General features: G+C 38.2%; 1 protein-coding gene across 1 annotated transcript in view; it reads left to right on the top strand.

The window, feature by feature from the left end:
- CFAP44 (cilia and flagella associated protein 44) overlaps positions 1–13,600 on the top strand; it is a 133,961-nt gene that overhangs the window by 108,537 nt on the left and 11,824 nt on the right. Inside the window, 4 exon segments of the mRNA XM_043990859.1 lie at positions 2,306–2,501; positions 6,373–6,483; positions 7,370–7,500; positions 8,943–9,059. Of these exon segments, the coding sequence (XP_043846794.1) occupies positions 2,306–2,501; positions 6,373–6,483; positions 7,370–7,500; positions 8,943–9,059 (555 nt within the window).

Raw genomic sequence — 13,600 nt, 5'->3', positions numbered from 1 at the left:
AGGGGGGTACTGAGGAAGTTAAGAAAAAACAAAATAGAAAGGTGGTGGTAGATTAGTTTTGTTCCAAGGGTTTGAAGAAGGGAAAGAGAAAAGAAGACAAAAGGAAGATAATTGTTTAGAAAGGAAAAAGTGGAACTTGCTATTTCTCATTATTGGGATATGTGAGGAGAAAAAGGCTATGAAAACCTGGAGGAAGAGTTGTGGGGAATAGGTATCTGTTGCCTCATTCTTACTTGAAATAGACAAAGGAGTGTTGAATATGCACACTCACAAAAAGTTAGTTGTAGAAGGATACAAACCAACAGGGAAGCAAGCATGGATAAGGAGGAGAAGGAAGCTGGGGAGAGGATAGTTCTAGGGAAGGAATAGTCCCAAGCAAAATAAACATCCTGATGTTTAAGAGGAGATTAAAGGGGCAGCTAGATGGCACAGTGGATAGAGCACCGGCCCTGGATTCAGGAGTACCTGAGTTCAAATCCAGCCTCAGACACTTAACACTTACTAGCTGTGTGACCCTGGGCAAGTCGCTTAACCCCAATTGCCTCACAAAAAAAAAAAAAAGAGGAGATTAAAAGGAACAAAGAAAAGAATTAGTGTCTAACGGATATGTCCATAAATTGAGTATTTGTAGTAGGATATTGTTGCTCTGTAAGAAATGAAGAGACACTTCTAGAGAATTCTGGGTAGTATGAACAATGGCAGAGTGAAGTGAGCTTCAGAACAAGGAGAACCATTTATTTAAAGTGTAAAGAAAAATAACTGTGAAATATTTAAGAGTTCTGATCAACGCAATGACCAACAAATGCCTCCAAAAGACCTGTGATGAAGAAGCATATTACCCATCTCCAGACTGGCTCATAGTGCTGAAAGAGATGTATCTTTTTCTGGACATTACTCCTGTGTGGATTCATTTTGCTTGACTATACTTATTTGTTACAAGTGCTTTTCCCCACTTTCTTCCATTATTTAATTTTTTTTAGTGGAGTAAAGTAGTGGGGTAGGGAGAGGAGAGGTTGGCAATAGTGAAATCTACAAAAAGTCAAATCAACAAGCAATTATTAAAATTTGCTATATTCGAGGCACTGTGCAAAGCACCTAGGATTCAAGGAGAAGCAAAAACAGTCCTAGTTCTTGAGGACCTTGCAATCTAATGGGGGTGAGAGGAGGGCTGTCGAAACATTTTTTAAAATGCACTGAAGGGAACAGAAGGAAGTTTGGAAGAAAGCACAGACAAGCAGAACAATTGTGAAAGTAACATGGAATTATTTATATACTTAAGTAGGTAGTGTAAAATGAAGACTTACTGTTTCATACATATACAATCCTGTTTTGTGTCCTGATATATATATGAAAATACCCTTATTATTAACAATTATTAATAATAATTAATATTTGGTGTTTAAGTCCAGAATAAAAAATAATTTAAAAAAAGAAAGTATGTCGATATTTTATCTTTTAAACGAATGTAACATAAGTTGACCCAAACTTGTGCTGTTTGGGGAGCTAGCTATACATGTACTTCAACAATATTGATTTTGCCTAAAACATTTGTGAAACTCTTCTTTTAAAGCTACCTTTAGAAGCAGTTTATGAATCACATAGGAAAATCAGTCTCTGACTTTATATCTCATACTTGTTAATAAACTTTACATCCCAAACTCCACTTTAAAACCAATATATGGGGGCAGCTAGATGGCTCAGTAGATAGAGCACCGGCCCTGGATTCAGGAGTACCTGAATTCAAATCCGGCCTCAGACACTTAACACTTACTAGCTGTGTGACCCTGGGCAAGTCCCTTAACCCCAATTGCCTTACTAAAAAAAAAAAACAAAAACAAAAAAACAAAAAAAAACCCCAATATGTTGCACTTTAGTTGATAACAATCCTGTAAAAGAAATATAAACCCCTTTTAGCATTTAAGGTTTCTATTTTCTTCCTAAGAGGCTACATACCATAGCTGAGTCAAGAAGACCCGAGTACAGATTCTGCTTATGATACATACTAACTGTGTGACTAGAGCAAGTTTCTTAATATCTTAGTGTCTCTGGAAACAAAAATTTGCCAGCTGTAGCTTTTCATTGGTTCCTATGCTAGAAGTTTCCAATGTTGATGCCATCAACCAACCAACAAATATATAAACAAACATAAAAAAATAGATAAAGGAATGAACAAACAGATAAATGAATAGATAATAAATAAATAAAATTCCCACTGAAATTTGTAATGCATATTTGTCATAATAACCCCTGGTTCTGGCAGATTAAAATCTTTTATTTTGTATGTTTTGTTGTTGTTTTTATTTAGTGGAGAATAAATGAAAATCTTGGGGAGGTGGAAGACAGAAAGAATGAAATTAACAGGCTTCAAGAGCAAGAAAAGGCAATTTATACCAACTTCCAGGCAACTCTTGGAGAAAATAACAAATTTGCAAATTTCCTCATGAAAATGTTGAAGAAGAATATTAAGCGTGTAAAGAAAAAGGAGGTGGAAGGAGAGGAGGGTTGGTATCAATCCTTTATATAGGCTTTTAAAGTCCAACATAGGGGGGCTGCCCTTTAAAAATATTCTCATTTCTATTGATACTTTGAGTTTTTTATAATAGTTATTTCTTAATATATCTCTCCCCACTTCCCTACCCAGTGAGCCATTCTTTGTTACAAAGAATAAAAAAGAAAGAAATGGAAAAATAGTTAAGTTAAATTAACCAACACAATGTCTTGATCTACAGTACATGTAACATTCCACATTTATAGCCAGTATCCCAGCTCTGAAAAGAGAGAGAGAGAGAGAGAGAGAGAGAGAGAGAGAGAGAGAGAGAGAGAGAGAGAGAGAGAGATATATTTTCTTCATTCTTCCTTGATGACATTTCAATAACCTAGCATTTCAGGCTTGTACTCTTTTTCTTTCCATTTACATCAGACTTTTCATCCTATGTATTGTTTTACTGGTTCTGCTTATGTTGCTGCAAGCGTTCCTACTTCCTGCCCTGTGCTTCTCTGATTTTTTCATGTTCATTTCTTACCACGCAGTAAGGTGGCATAGTGAATAGAGTACCAAGGAAGACCTGAGTTCAAATCTATCCTCAGACAATTACTTGCTGCGTAACCCAGAACATCAGTTAACCCTCTTTTCCTCATCTGTAAAATGTGCAGGAGAAGGAAATGGCAAACTACTCCAGTGTCTTTGCCAAGAAAACCCCAAATAGGGGCACGAAAAGTCTAATACAACTGAACAACAACAACAGCAGCAGCAACAACAACACAATATCCCCTTAATTTCATGCATCATGACATTTTCTTTAACCATTCTCCAATGGTTGATCAACTACATTTCCAGTTCTTTGTTGCCACAAAAAAGTGATGCTATGAATATTTTGGTGTGTGAGAGACCTTTCTGTCGTTGATATTCCTAGGGTATATCCCTAGCAGTAAGACCTCTGCATCAATGCATATGGACACTTTAGTTTCCCCCCTCCCTGCTTTAAAGCATGACTCCAAATTGCTTTCCAGCATGATTGGTCCCATTCATAGCTCTACCAACACTGAATGAGAGTGAGCGGCTGTCTTCTTATATCTGAGTGCAACAAAGCTATAAATTCAACAGAAGATGTCATGTTGTATCGATTACCCATGTTTATGCTGAGTAGTGGAGTGGAATGTGCATCAGATATGGAGATAAAGATCTGGGCTGGAACCCCAGATTGGTCACTTACCACATGAGTGATCTTGATCCCCCTCTCCTTCCTTGTAAAATAGGGACACTTGATGAATCATTGTAAAGATATAATGATGAATATATAGAGAAAATGATATAAATATCAGCTTTAACAATGCTGATAATCATATTGTAAGAGGAAAAGGGAATTCAAACATCTTCACAGTTATCCTGAAAAGGAGGCACTATCTTTATTCCCATTTACAGATGAGAAGCTGAGGCTGAAAGGTGGTGACTTTTGCAGTACCACACAGCTGGTGAGGATCTGAGATGATATTAGAACTCCCATCTTCCTGATTTCCAAGGCTACTCTTCTCTATGTGTTACAAAAAGCTGCTTCTGGGGGCAGCTAGATGGCGCAGTGGTAAAGCAGCAGCCCTGGATTCAGGAGTAACTGAGTTCAAATTCAACCTCAGACACTTGACACTTACTAGCTGTGTGACCCTGGGCAAGTCACTTAACCCTCATTGCCCTGCAAAAAACCCAAACCAAAACAAACAAACAAAAAAACCGCTGCTTCCTATTAGGATGCTGGAGCACTTTCGTTCCCCCAGTTAACTTTTCATATCCAAATTGGTTGAGTCCAGTCTGTAGCAGGTTATGAACTTTCCTTTCAAAAGGAGGGATGGAGTCAGACATTCTCATCAAATAATTCCATTTCGTTTTATTCTACATTTGATTCTCATTATTAACTCCTTGGAATTTTGATCTTGACTTGCATTCTGACCCCATCTTTGGGTTTTTATTTTTTGTTGTTTGTTTGTGTTGTTTTGTTTTGATTTTGTTTTGTTTTTCATTCTGGCTCGACACTGCCCCTTACTCTTAGCCTCCTTAATCTTGATTCTTTACTTTGACCCTGATGAATCATTTGAAGCAGTGTGGAGCCATGTGGCTGGAATGCTGGGTTTGGAGTCAGGAACATCTAGGTTCAAATTGCTTCTGAGAGCTACTGCTTATGTGATACTAAGCCTTTTTTTTTTTTTTTGAGACTTAGAGACCTCATCTGTCAAATGGGCATAATCAGAACACTGACCATACAGGGCTATTTTGAGGATCAAATGAAATAATGGCTGTAAAAGGCTATTAATCTCTTGTTTGGCACATTCACTCCAGATGGCTAATAAAATTAACTTATTTTTATTATGACATGATGCTTTGAATTTATCCATGGATCTTGGCTGTCTGCTAGTGGCTATTTTCATAGCAACTTTACTTGTTTGAGTACTGTCAAAAATGATTAGAGCTGAAGCCATGAATGCTCAAATAATTTACATTTCATATAATAGGCACAAGTTATTGATCTTGGCAGTGATACTTTGCAGAGAGTATTCTGGCATTTATGCATAAGAATAGATTGGTTCTTGGGGAGACCAATGTTATTATTCTTACAAATATAATAGAGAACTAGCCAATGACTGCTCAGTGATAGCTCATCTCTTGTGGGAAATCTTTGATATTGCAGTTGGTTTTTACAGGAGACACGAAAGGCATAGCTAAGACTTTCAGCCAACCCATATATACTTCCTGTCATACTTAGGGAAGTGTCCAGGCCTTGCTTAGAACCTCTTGTTGGGGCAGCTAGGTGGCACAATGGATAGAACATGGGCCTGGAGTCAGGAAGACGTGAGTTCAAATCTGACCTCAGACATCTGACACAGCTGTGTGACACTGGGCAAGTCACTTAACCTTGATCACCTCAAACATCCGAGGCCATCTCCAGTCTTCCTGATATATATCTTGCCATTGAACCCAGATGACTCTGGAATAGAGAAGCCCTTCTTCATTTAAATCTAATTCACTGAAAATCATGACATAACCTCCTGATGGCATGGTCCTCTTAGAGAAAGAAGGACCACCACCACCACCACCACCACCAAAATAACCTCTACTGAACGATTCAGATGTTGCTCAGTGGACAAAGCACTTATCAAACCTCATGCCCTTACTGGCTGTGTGACCTGGAGCAAATCACCTAACCTCTGCCTGCCTCCGTTTCTTCTTTTGTAAAATGGGGGTTTTAATAATTATGAGGATAAAATGAGATATTTGTAAAGCATTTTGAAAGCCTAAAAGTTCTACAAAATGCTAGATGTTATTGTTGTTATTATTGTTCATGAAATATCAAGACTTTCCATCTTGACACACTTTATTTTTTTTTGTGGGGCAATGAGGGTTAAGTGACTTGCCCAGGGTCACACAGCTAGTAAGTGTCAAGTATCTGAGGCCAGATTTGAACTCAGATCCTCCTGAATCCAGGACCAGTGCTTTATCCACTGTGCCACCTAGCTGCCCTTGACACATTTTATTTTATTTTATTTTTTGTGGGGCAGTGGGGGTTAAGTGACTTGCCCAGGGTCATACAGCTAGTAAGTGTCAAGTGTCTGAGCTTGACACACTGTAAATGGGGTGGGCTGATTTGATTTGATTTGATTGATTTAATCAACCCTAACCTTACCTAAGCAAGATCAGTGAATGAGGTTACTACTTTTGCTCCCATTTAGTTAAGGGAACAAAGTAGAGATAAATAAATAGAAGTAACTTTGTTGTGTGTTTTCTTCTTATTTATTTTCTTGAAGACTAGATCAGCCTATGAAAATCTCCTTTTGCAGCAGATTTGTTTTGTACTTTCTTTTAACAAGGATATGTTTCTATTTCAGAAGAGGATGAGAGTAGCAAAGAAGATAGTGATGAAGAGTCCAGCTTGGAGAGTGGTGAGGAGGAATCAGAATCAGAGGATGAAGCCTTTGATGAAAGTATGGGGTTAGCAAGTAAGTTAAATCACCTTGCACCGTCTTAATTACCTATAGCAGACTGACTGATAATGTTTAATAAAATAACTGCGGTGTGAGCATGTAATTCTACAGTGAGTTTGAAGGTAATAGCTGTTAGGTATGCATCCCAGCTGATAGTGCATGGGGAGCTGTCCTTTAAAGACCTCCCAGCCAGGCAGGAAGCTAATGGAATGTCAGCTGAATCACTTCCAGAAAAGTCTCAAAGTCAGTCTATTGTGAAGTATTTTTTATAAAAAAAAATCAGTGACACTAATATACATGATCAAAACTCGCATTTTCCTACAATGCCCAGATTTTTGAGTACCCATTTGATGTCCTATATTGCTAATAGTTTGGTTTACTTCCATTTGTACTCATTTCTCAGAAACCCTTGTTAATTATACTCACTGTTTTCTTGTTTTTGTTTTTTTTTTTGTGAAACCAGCCTTCTAGGGAATAGATGAAGTTTCTTATATTCTTGGTAGATGAATGGTCTTAGGGGAAAAATTCTTATTTGCACCAAGATTTCATGCTCTAGTATGTTTCATACAGGATGTCCCGAAAGTTTTAGTGTAGTTTTAAACTATTAAAGCTATTAAAACTTAAAACCTCAGTAAGACTATTGGGACACCTTGTATAAATCTCTAATAATCAGTCCTTGGAAAACAAGTGTTATCTGCATTTTCATACAGGTGCTGAATGAGTCCCAATTTATAGAGAGGAAACAGCTATTAGTTACCATTGTCTTTGCTAGGACAGTGACTATAGTAGAATGGTCAGCAGGTCACCAAATGGAATGGCAAGTGTCAAAGAGGGTTAGACTGCTAGCACTCCTGAATTCCATACCGAATAAAAAAATGTTTATGTACCTTTGTATTCTCAGATTGTGACCCAGCTCTTTATGAAATGACTCTTCAGCTTCGAGAGAAAAGGCTGGACATTGAAGAAGCCTTAAGTGATGAGAAGAAAGCGCTTGATAATCTCAGAAAGGAGTATGATGCAATGGGCAAAAAAGTACGGTGTTCTCACAGCTTCTCCTACCTCCCTTTCTGGTTCCAGAGAAGTTCCTACCTTGTTGCCATAGTAACCCGTAGCCCTATAGATTTTAGGTTTCAGATATTACTTCCTGGTTCATAGAAAAAAGATTTCAAGGGCAATCAGAGGCAGTGAGCTGGGTTTCCTTTCCTGTCCTGTCCTTCCTTCCTTCCTTCCTTCCTTCCTTCCTTCCTTCCTTCCTTCCTTCCTTCCTTCCTTCCTTCCTTCCTTCCTTCCTTCCTTCCAAGGAGCATACCTATTCTCTCCAGATGACCAATGAGATTAAGTAGCTTTGTACTCTTCCTCCTAATTTCTCTCTGAGTAGTTCCAAAACAACCCCACTTCAACTTCATTCATATCCAGAAGGTTTCTTTTTACAAGAAACTGCATCTCCTTTTCCAAATTGAAAACTGCATGTCTTTTGCAAAGGATGAAGAGTATGCACTATAATTCGCCTAAATGTGAATTCCAAGTCTCTGTTCTTCTTTGATGGAATTACATTTTCATTGGTCATTTCTCTCCAAGTTATAAAATTAGTTGCATGTTATTGGCCCTGAACTGAACAAGGCTCTCTACACCTTGGCAGCAGGCCCCACAGAGATTGTTGTTTGTTTTTTTCACTGTGATGTTGCTCATATGGGGATTGGATGGGGAGAGAGGGAACAAGAATTTATTAATCTCTTACTATGTTACAACAACTGTAGGGGGTAGGTGCTATTATCACCCCCATTTTACAGCTAAGGAAACTGAGGCAGACAGAGGTTAAATGACTTACCCAGGGTCACATAGCTAATGTCTGAGGCCAGCTTTGAACTCAGGTCTTTCTGACTCCAGGTCCATAGCTCTAATCCACTGAGCAACCTGGCTGTCATATGAAGTCCAGAGGGCATGAATGGCCCATTGACTTTAGTATTTCCCTGATTAATGCTTCTGAGCACTGCAGGATGTCCACAGTCCCCTGGTGCATGTGAATGAGAATAAAGAAATTGTATGGGTCAGGACTTCACTAAGAAAAAACACCCAAGGAATCAATCTTTTCAGCCTTTCAAATGGTACCTTCCAAACTGAAAAAAACACCCAGTAAAACTGACACTGATTGTGTCCTCTGTGATTGCCTATTTTTGAAACCCAGGCTGAATGCTCTCAGAGGGAGCTAGTTGCCATAATGGATAGAGTTGTAGTAGGAGTCAGGAAGACCCGAATTCGAATCCTACCTCATATGCTTAATAGCTTTAAGCATAGACAGGTCACTTTACCTCTCTTAAACCCCAGTTCCCTTATCTATAAATAAGGATAATAATAGCACTCCAGCCACACAGTTGTTGGGTGGATCAAATAAGATCATACATGTAAAACAAAGGTTTAAAAAGTGTATAAATATTAGCTGTTATTAAGATCTCACCCACGGTGACTTTCCACAGGTCAAAGTAGTGGCTGCCAATTTGGAAACAGCAGAGGAGGCACTTGAGGCTTATCAGCGGGAGAAGCAGCAGAGACTGAATGAACTCCTTGTGGTGATACCTCTAAAGTTACATCAGGTAATGGGTCACCCAGTTAAGGGGCTTGGCTTCCATCTGAACCCTGTTGACAGTACATTCAGGCTACTCCTGAAAGAAAGTCAGAGGCCACTAAGGGGAAAGTTTGTTAGGATCAAATTCAGTTCAATTCCATAAGCTTTCATCCAATGACTCCTTTGTGCAGAGCAGCATGTCTTAGTGGGCAGAGGGTCAATATTTTAGTGAGAAATAATGTGGGGTCAGATCCTATGTCTGGCACATGCAGGTGGTGTGACTGTGGGTAAGTCACTTAAAATCATAGTGGTCCAGATAGTTCTCTTAAATAGAAGTTTTGGAAGAGTTTCCAGTCTGCATTAGTGGAAGAAGTTTCCATATTCAGTATCCACACCCTCATGAAAGTCTTGTCCCTCTAAGAAATGCACATAATACAGTACAGAACAGAGAGATACAAAGATGATAAATAATACATTCCATTCCCTTCAAGGGGTTTTAATAACATAAAGAAGATAGGACATGAACCCAAGTGAGTATAGTGTAAGGCAAAATGTAGTGGGGCAAAGGGGTATGGGGGTGGTTAGCAACAGTGCCCTTGAGAACTTAATTGCCTTGTGGTAATCAAAAATATCTGATACTGGCTAAGAAACAGAGTGGTGAACCAGGTGAATAGATTAGGTACACGATAAATAGTAGTAAATGACCATAGTAATCTAGTGTTTAATAAACCTTAAGAGCCAAACTTTTGGGACAAGAACTTACTATTCAACAAAAATTGCTAGGAAAACTGGAAAGCAGTTTGACAGAAACTAGGCATAGACCAACATCTCACAACTTATACCAAAATGGGTACATGAGTTAGATGTAAAGGGTGCTATCATAAGCAAATTAGGGGAACATGGAATATTTCCCTGTCAGACCTAGAAATAAGGGAGGAATTTATGACAAAACAAGAGATGGAGAACATAATGTGAAATAAAATGGATAACTTTGATTACATTAAATTGAAAGGGTTTTGTATAAACAAAGCCAGTGTAGCCAAGATTAGAAGGAAAGCAGAAAAATGGGAAACAATTTTATTGTGTTTTTTTTATATAGGTCTCATTTCTCAAATATATAGAAAACAAAGTCAAATCCATAAGAATGTGAGTCATTTCCCAATTGATAAATGGTCAAAGGATATGAATAGTCAGGTTTCAGAAGAAAACAAAGCTATAGTCTATAGTCATATGAAAAAATATAGTCATCATCGTAGTAAAAAATATAGTAATGATCATATAGTCAAATCAAAGTCTATAGCCATATGCAAAAATCTTTAAGTCACTATTGATTATAGAAATGCAAATTAAAACAACTCTGAGGTACCACCTCACATTTATCAGATCAGCTAATTTGACTTAAAAGAAAAATGCCAGATGTTAGAAGGGATGTGGAAAAATTAGAATACTAATGTAACCATTGGTAGAGTTGTGAACTGATTCAACCATTCTGGAGAGCAGTATGGAAATATACCCAAAGGGCTATAAAACTATGCATACTCCTTGACCCAGCAATACCACTACCAGATCTGTACCTCAAAGAGACCAAAGTAAAAAGAGAAAGACCTATATGCACAAAAATATTGATATCAATCTTTTTTGGGTAGCAAAGAATTGGAAATTGAGGGGATGCCTATCAATTGGGGAATGGCTGAAAAGGTTGTGGTATATGATTGTGATGGAATACTATTGTGCTATAAGAAATGCTGAGCAGGATGCTCTCAGAAAAACTTGGAAAAACTTATATGAACAGATACAAAATGAAGAGAGCAGAACCAGGAGAACATTGTACACAGTAACAGTAACATTATATGATGATTAACTATGAATGTCTTAGGTATTCTCAGTAATACAATGATCTAAGACAATTCTGAAGGACTTATGGTGAAAATGCTATCCACCCCCAGAGAAAGAACTGATGGAGTCTTGAATAGAGGTTTAAGCTTACTTTTAAAGAACTTTATTTTTCATTGGTTATTTATTTATTTTGGTCTGTGTTTTCTTTTGCAACATGGATAATATGAAAATATTTTGCATGATTGCACATATAAAATCTATATCAAATTGCTTTCATTCTCACATCGGGGAGAGAGGAAAGAGGGAGGGAAGTTGGAACTCCATTTAAAAAAATAAATGTTAAAAATTGTTTTTAATGTGTACATGGAAAAAATGTAAAAATAAAAGAAGGAAGGAAGGAAGGAAGGAAGGAAGGAAGGAAGGAAGGAAGGAAGGAAGGAAGGAAGGAAGGAAGGAAGGAAGAAAGAAAGAAAGAAAGAAAGAAAGAAAGAAAGAAAGAAAGAAAGAAAGAAAGAAAGAAAGAAAGAAAGAAAGAAAAAGAAGAAGGAAGGAAGGAAGGAAGGAAGGAAGGAAGGAAGGAAGGAAGGAAGGAAGGAAGGAAGGAAGGAAGGAAGGAAGGAAGGAAGGAAGGAAGGAAGAAAGAATGAATCTCAGTCCTTTGGAAGGCAGCTCGTCCTGCTTTTGGCTAGTTCTGCCACTGGAGGGCAGATGGTTGTCAGGGATTCATGCTTCCTTTATAGGATTATATTAGATAAATTCCAAGGATCTATCCAGTGCTAAGATTCTGTGGTGGTATGATGAAAAGGGTGCTGGATGTAGAATTAGGGGTTCAAATATTGTCTCTAGCATTTATTTGATGCCCAACCTTTAATCTCTCTGGCACCTAAGCCACTTTATTTGTGAAATGGAAATTAATGTAATACTTGTACCACCAGACTCATAGGTTGTTATAAGAATCAAATAGTTAAGAGATATCAAACATTTTGTAAAACAAAAAGTGTTATACAATTATTAGTTATTATGAGATTGAGGGCACAGTAAATTTGATCTGAGACACAGTGGTCTGTAGCAGCCAGCCTCTCTGCTCATCTCTTTCAGGCATCCATACACATGAGTGAACAAAAGGGCAAATGCTACAATCAGTTTATAACTTTTTTAAACTGTAAAATTAAATCATAAGTCAGTGCTCCTAATACCCTATTATTAAGCATAGGATTGTTTCTTAATCTATTGTATTGAACACAATAAGCACTGTCTTTCCTTTGTCATCTGTAGTCAGTCATTTATAAAGCAGTCAAGAGCAGGTGTGCTCAGGTTACTTATCATGTCCTGTTAAAGGTGAACCATTCCAATTCTGATATGGAGCTTGTGCCCTGAGAAGCCTATAAACCTTCGTGAACATAGGGCAAATTTACATATCATCTTCTGTAAAGACACAAACCAAATCATCTCCTCTTCTTTTGCTTTCCTCTCTTTCTTTGCTTTCCTTTTTCCTTCCTTTCCTCTTTGTTTCCTTCTCTTTTTCCTTCCTTCCTTCTTCCCTCCCTCCCTCCCTTCCTTTTTCTCCCTCTTTCACCTCCTTCCTTCCCTTCCCATTCAATTTTTCTATCTCTCTCTCCATCTCCCAACACCCCCCACCCCGTCTTCACTCTTTCATTGATCTGATTATTACAGCAAGAATTGGCTTTAAACTGCATAAAACTGAGAGCTAGACTATGACAAAGAAAATTTATCATAACTTAGTTTATGCTGTCAAAATAGAGTTTTATTTTTGGAAGAAAAGGGCTTAAAGTAACAAGCAATACATTCTTGAATAGTTCGAGTTTCCTTTGATCCTGCTTTATATACCTGGCTGGGAGGTGGAACAAACAAACTCTAAGGTTTCCGCACTGAAAGGAATTGATCTGCAAGTCTGGGAAGTCAAGAGAAAATGAATGAGGTCCTTCAGCTACATCCTAGTCACTGTTCAGTGGCTCTGTCTGTGATCCCATCAGTTGGGGTATTCCCTCCAAGATGCAGGTTCCAACCCACCCATGGCCACCCATCATGCATATCCTCACCTAAGCTCACCACTGGGGGCTTTGACCACAACATCCTATCACTTACTCTGTGGAACCAAATCCAATTCTAGTTAGGCGCCTGTGTAGCATTTTCTTGCTCTTCTAGGGCAATACTTCTACCTTTATTTCTTCTGCCAGAACTAGGACAAAAATCTAGTGACTATGACAACCACATTGGGCATGATCATACGAAAGATGAACTTTTGCTCCCTTTATTACAGAGTTGGGGGTGGGGAGAGATATGATACAGGCTATTACTGCTCTCAACACCTGGCCTCATTCTTCCAAATTTCCTTAGTTATTCTCACCTGTAGATTAGTATCTACAGAAAGTTGTTCCTGGTCCTCCCTAATGCTGTTTCCCCCCCTGCGATTATGTCTAATTTATCTTGTATTTATCTTTTGTTTGTACATAGTTGTTTGCATATAACCTTCCTTATTATCCTGTGAGGCAGTACATTGGTCTGAAATCAGGAAGGTCATTTCAAATCTAGCCTAGACACTTACTGTGCGACTCTGGCTGAGTCACTTAACCTCTTAAGTTTTCTCCACTGTAAAATGGGGATAATAGCAAAGTAAGTGCTTGATTGCTTAATAAATGTTTCTCCCCTTGCCCTTTCCCTCTTGCAGTAGTGACTATGATGAATATCTTTAGGGAAGCCATTCCTAGTCCT

Source organism: Dromiciops gliroides, chromosome 3, assembly GCF_019393635.1.
Source record: "Dromiciops gliroides isolate mDroGli1 chromosome 3, mDroGli1.pri, whole genome shotgun sequence".
NCBI classification, from domain to species: Eukaryota; Metazoa; Chordata; class Mammalia; order Microbiotheria; family Microbiotheriidae; genus Dromiciops; species Dromiciops gliroides.
This window is presented reverse-complemented; position numbering and strand designations above follow the sequence as displayed.